Source organism: Lycium ferocissimum, chromosome 8 (assembly GCF_029784015.1).
Source record: "Lycium ferocissimum isolate CSIRO_LF1 chromosome 8, AGI_CSIRO_Lferr_CH_V1, whole genome shotgun sequence".
NCBI classification, from domain to species: domain Eukaryota; kingdom Viridiplantae; phylum Streptophyta; class Magnoliopsida; order Solanales; family Solanaceae; genus Lycium; species Lycium ferocissimum.
Window position 1 is genome coordinate 14,871,851 of NC_081349.1, and position 6,400 is coordinate 14,878,250.

The 6,400-nt window shown below is 33.8% G+C and overlaps 1 protein-coding gene across 1 annotated transcript; it reads right to left on the reverse strand.

The window, feature by feature from the left end:
* Nucleotides 1-1,117: 1,117 nt before the first annotated feature.
* Nucleotides 1,118-4,571, reverse strand: LOC132067330 (zinc finger protein CONSTANS-LIKE 14-like). Its single transcript, XM_059460526.1, has 4 exons — nt 3,484-4,571; nt 2,214-2,414; nt 1,494-1,753; nt 1,118-1,380 (listed from the first exon to the last, which is right to left on the reverse strand). The coding sequence occupies exons 1-4, from the start codon at nt 4,318-4,320 to the stop codon at nt 1,275-1,277; spliced, it is 1,404 nt and encodes a 467-aa protein (XP_059316509.1). The 5' UTR covers nt 4,321-4,571; the 3' UTR covers nt 1,118-1,274.
* Nucleotides 4,572-6,400: the final 1,829 nt, after the last annotated feature.

Sequence of the window (6,400 nt, forward strand, 5' to 3'; positions counted from 1 at the left end):
TATCTGGTTGAACCATTTTCCATGATTAACCACACGATAAGATGAGATTAGATTCAGTTGATCGTCCTGAAACCTTCTCTCTAGTTGAACCATTTTCCATGATTAACCACACGATAAGATGAGATTAGGTTCAGCTGATCGTACTGAAACTTATCGACTCCATCTTTTTTAAGATCTAAGAAATTCCCCGGCTTTGAATCTACTTTTGTCCTTTTAATTGGCAGACCCCACTTCTCTAATAAAATGAGAATACTATCAGGGGCGTATCTAGCATTACAAGTTGGGGTTAGCACTGCTTTTTTGTGAGCAATTAATTTATGTGTAAAAAATTCAAATCGTAACAAATAGTAGATATGAGCATTGAAAACTTTAAAAATATAATGAATTGATCTTTAAAAATGTGGTGACATGCGAATTTAAATTCTAGATATTATATAGGTTCAACCACGAATCTAACGCCATTATATTTCTTCTCCGTTTTCTCTTTTTTTTCCAATTCCTTTTTGTACAATGACAAACTTGAGTCTTGCTTTAAAGATAAGATAAAACTCCAGTAATTTCCATTCTTTGAGCTGAAAAGTGTATACATGCAAGATAATCTTGACCGCAAACAAAATAATGTTGCACGAGAAAAGAATTGATACCACCACCATCAACTTATCAGTATATCCATAAACCATCTTGTAAGTTAAATCTAAACATCAGCTTTCCAGAAATGGAGGAGGAAAGAAGAGGGCAATTAACAGGTGCTAAAGGGATTTTAACGTCGTGCTTATCATCAGCTTAGCTCAGCAAGAATTCTCCTTGACTTTCCCCAGCTCCAGGTGAAACAAACAAGAATGTAATCACTCAGATCACGAAAGAATGGATCATGTCACTAAAAAAGATCTCAAGCATCTAAGTATTGCCAGAGGGAGAGTGAATCGATTCTCTGGATATCTCTCAACGAGGTTAGCTAGACGACCCACTCCCGGTGGATTCGTATTATAGATCCATTTAATGCTTGGACAAATTAGCCAAGATTTCACTTCCAAGACTTGCCTCAAAAGGCTGCCTCGCCGGTGAAGGATCTAGCCACAAACCTGATGATCAAGGTTGTACATCCAAGCACTTGATATACACGCAGAAGCACAAAGCGTGACTATAATATTAACTAACAATTGGTGCGACATATTGCATCACAGCAAACCTAAGGTTACAAATATTAGGTAGACTAAGAAATATATACATACAGAGACAAAACAGATCCTTATCCTCGGTCATTCAACAGGTATTCAGCCATCTGGAGCTTCAGTAGTAGCCTTGACAAAACGACCCTTGACTCGCTTTCTAGTATCAGCTCTTGCCTTCCTTGATTCATATCGAATGTGCTTATCATATCTGGACATCACAACTCACAGACTCAGAGATGCAACAAAACCGAGATATAGGGGTAAACTCAGAGGTGACAAGGGCAAATTATGCTGAAAGGAAAATACTAAGAGATAACCTACCTTCGTGTTTTCTTTTTCTCCTTATAACGTTGCATTGCATTTCCTCTATTCTTTGCCAGAAGCTCCATATCAGCAGGTGTTTCCGCACCGGTGTTTTCACCTGCCACAACAATGCTTTGGTCCATAAAGTTCAGATCTGTAGATAGACCACAGCATTTTGGCTTAACATAACCCGAGTCAGATGAAGTCTTTATTCTTGGTAAATTGTTGCTCTCAGATGTCGCTGGCCCCTGGCTTGCCGCTCGGTTATTCGAATTATTCTGCAAGGCAATGAGCAAGTTATTTCTCAGGTTCAGGAGGAAAGGCATCAGCTTTTTGGAAGATTACTTCATGAACCTCCAATTGTCATGATTCATCAAGGTGACCAGAGAAATTTAAATCTTTATTAAAATTGGTAAGGTCATATTCTGGTTAAACGCACAGCAGAATTACTTGTACACCATGTGTTCTCTAGAATTTACAATTTGTGAAGGTAATATATATATATATATATATCCGATTCCTCAACACACAAAGGAAACCTCAATATTCCTCCAAAACAGAACAAAGAAATGCAAGTTAGTAAAAGAAGTCTCTGATCTGTCCCGAAAACGTTTTATGTTAAGTCTGATCTGTCACTTAAAAGTACAAGTGTCACGAATTCATGCCACAAGAGTTGATTTAAGGGATTAAAATAGAACATATTAAGATCAACCACATTAACGGGTGGCTAGTGCTTACACTGAAGGCTGTCATATCGTCATGGGCAACGGAGCAGTTAATGGCTGAGAATCCTAATCCTTTTGAAGTTGCTAATGCTGTTCCTTTTATGAGTTCACCATAGCTTTTCATCATGTACGCCATGTCGCTCTCACTGTAGTCTGCTTCTACTGAGCTCGACTGTTCATGGCTCCTCAACTGCCCCAGATTAAAATCCCATATCTGAAGAAACAAATACAAACAAGGCAGTATATCCAATCAGAACTGGATCAAAGATGTAGCAGAGAAGGTGAAGCTAGTATCTTTTCAGGTAACTAAAGATGGTACAAGATGAAGTATATCAGAGACACTTTTTTTTTTTTTGACCTATATCTCTTCCTTCTAAGTTTTAAAAGAGCAAAAGCATAATTCCGTGACAGTAATTGTTGCTCTTTAAGCTCATTGCAGGTTTCTAAAATTCCTAATACTTTTTGCAGGAGAAGATTAAAGTTGTATGATTGGTTTTGATAGTTCAAAGATAGTTCTCAATATCATATTTTTCCTAAAATGGAAATAGAAAATTTTCTTAACACTAAGACAGAATATAAAATCCAACATCATAGATTTATGCACCTCTATTTACTTAAAGATGAAGATATTATCTTGAAGCACATCTCAAGAACTAAAATAGACCATAAAGAGATTATGGGCATCTCATGAAACTTTAATGCCAAAATCACATGAAATCGCAAAAAAGGAGGATCAACTCGTATAGATCTAGATTATTACCAATTCACAACCAACTCAAAATCTAACAAAACTAGACACAAAAGGAAATCCATCATGCTGCCCGTACACATATCACATAATTCCGATAGAAACAAATCAAGCAAAATCTCAAGTTCCATTCACATCCCAAATGTACTCAAAAGGCACCAAACACAAAGATGATATAGTCTTATCATCTATTCTTTTCTCAACTCAAATACATCATCATACTTGCAGATCCATGTTGAATTATCTGTTATCAATCTAATCACTATTAATATCAAGAAATCTTCATTTCAATCGAAATCCGATAGACAACGCGAATAAAACAGTTCTATTCTACAATTCTGCGCGACATTTTTCACATTTGAAACAAAATACTCCCTCCGTTCTAATTTGTTTATCTTACTTTCCTTTTTAGTCCGTTTCAAAAAAGAATGCTACTTTACGCGCAACATCCTAAATGGTCTATTTAAGACCACAAAACCACAAGATTCACAGGTCATTTTGGTACATTACACTCATATTTAGTATAGAAGAATACCTGAGTGTTTTGATCATAGGAATTTCCGCTCCACAAAATGTTCCTTTCCACCATTTGATCACTCTCTTTCGGCCTAATCAACGACGTAAATGGCACATTTTTCAGCTGTTGCTCCTCACTAACACCACCCACAACCACATCACTAACATTATTTCCCTGCCAATTATCACTACTCCCATTAGGTGTCTTTGGATCCAAATCTTGCACTCCACCACCACACCCATCTCTCTTAAATAACTCAATTAACTGTTTCAATATCACTTGTTTCTGCTTCCCACAAGTTGGATTTTGATTTTGTTTTCTACCAACAACAGAGCCATTATTATAAATCCCACAATTAGTATTACTACTACTACTATTATTATTATTAGCACTAGGTACCATTAAATCTTGCAAAAACATAGTACAAGGAGAAGGAACAACATAATTATACTCTAACAAACCATTCCACGTGGCATGATTTGAATCTAACTGCAACTGTGTTGGTTTTTTGACATCAATATCTAAACCCCAAGTTGAAGCAAGTTCATAAACAGAAGGACAACCTGAAAAACCTTCAACAGGGTTACGATCATGTGCATCAGAGACCACACAACTACCATGTGCATCCCAATCACATTCTTGACAGAGTACGAGGTTGTCGGTAGCACAACGGATAGAAACAGGTTCAGAACCACAGTTATCACAGATCTGTGAACGAAGATGTTTCTTGGAAAGTGCGTTAGCTGAATGAACAAGTTGGTCACAAAATAAACAGAGTTTAGCTGAATCAGCTCGGCAGTAAAGTATGGCACTTCGCTGATTACAGTAATCGCATGGACGAGACTCTCGGCTCATTATCTTGTTTGTAATATTATTTAGATCTTTTAACTTTGTGGTTGTATGTTTTGAAATGGAAATAAGAAGAAGAAGAAGAAAAATAAGAAGGGGTAGCTTAGCTGGGATGATATGTCTGAAAGATGTTTCTATTTAGGGCTGGAATGAGAGAGGAAAGAGTGGGGTTTACCAAATTGTGTGAAAAAATACTTAGAAAATATCTTTGGGAACTTTTTGCTGAACTGGCATACGGTTTGTCATCTTTTCTGATACGACCAACCTTTTTAAATGATTGTTATTACTCCTATTCATACTGCTACTAGTACTCCTATTTATTTGGTAGGCGTTTGGCAGTAGAAATTAATTACTTGTCGCTTTATTTGGAATGGACTTAAACAAAACGGTGTTTGAATGTATCAAAAGTGGAAAAAGAAAAAAAAGAAAAAAATATAGGATTTTAGGTGTTTTATATTTGAAATTTTCATGCTTAAAAGCTAATTTTTAAATAAAGTGAAAAAAAAAATCAAAATAAGTGAATATTTTCATGGACACTCGGGTCCAAATTAACATAGAAACTTGATCCCCCGGTGGATCAAGTTTCTATGTTAATTTGTCCTTTTATTTGAGTCATAATAATAATGATTGGTGGGTTTCATCAATTGTCTCCGTCTATTTTTATTTATCCATTATATTAAAAATAGATGTTAATTTGTGCTTGTTCAGTTTGAAAAACAAAGAGATAATTTACTACTAAAGCGTATGCTCATATTACTTGTCACTTGTTTTCGTTTTAAATTCGAGTTCATTTTGATCTTTGGAGCTAAATTGAATTAGGCCAATTCAATATTTTAAAAATTAAAATTTAGTTATTCAAAAACTACACGAAGTACTATATGTTGCAATTCTTCTCATATCAATATGGCGGAAAATATATCTCAAAATATTGATCAAAGTTTGTATAGTTTGACTTTTAAAAAAGGAAAGTGGACAAATAATATAGGACGGAGGGAGTATTTCATGTCTATTTTACACTTATTATTAATTATTGGGTTGAAAACTTCAAAAAATTTATAGTGACTGCACAACTTTTAAAGTATGTTTGATTATTCAATTATTTAAATAATTTATAATAATTAAGGATAATATACTTAAATTAATATTTTAATGAACAAGTAAAAATGGACGAAAGGAGTACTATTTACTTATTGGCTACTAGGGGTGTACAAAGGAAACCGACAAACCGTACCAAACCGATATCCGAACCAAATCGAGAAAAAAACCCAACTTGTGATTTGGTTTGGTTTTAAAAAGAAAAACCCGAACACTATTAGTTTGGTTTGGTTTTAAAAAGAAAAACCCGAACACTATTAGTTTGGTTTGGTTTTAACTAAAAAATGTCAAACCGAATCAAACCAACCTGGCATTACATGTATAGAATTTCAAATATATTTTATAAATAAAATTGTTTATTTATAATGTAACTTATAAATAGTTCTTACTTTTTTTCATAATTATTTGTTTTTTAACATAGTATTTTAAGCTTAGAATTAGAATTTTGAATGGTCGAATAAGTTTATAGCCCATGAATATTAGTAACTCAAATAAAACCCTACAAAAATCAAATCAATCCTAATGCTAACAAAAGAAATTCAATTCTAACACTAGGAATGGCAATAATGTCGGATATCTATTCTTTAGTTTTATATTGATTTAGACAGTAAAAATACATAACTTAATTTTATTTTTCTTTAATATTTAGTCATGTAATTCATACTTATTAGTCGTACTTATTTTAGCATGACTTAGTACTTTTAGGTTATGATCATTTGTATATGCCTTATAAATTAGCCGTATTTATTACAGCATGGCTTAGTACTTTTAGATTATGATTATTTTATTTTATGCCATTTCATTTCTTTCTTTTTTTATTGTTGAATATTTTAGTATAATGTCATTTCTCATCTCACATTTTGTGTTATTTCTTAAAAAATATCTCAAGTGGATAGTCGTATCTTGCTAGGATTAAAGAATATATGAAGTTCAAGTTATATGCTTTGTATGAAGACTTTAACGAAAAAATCTGCGCAACCCGAAAAAACTG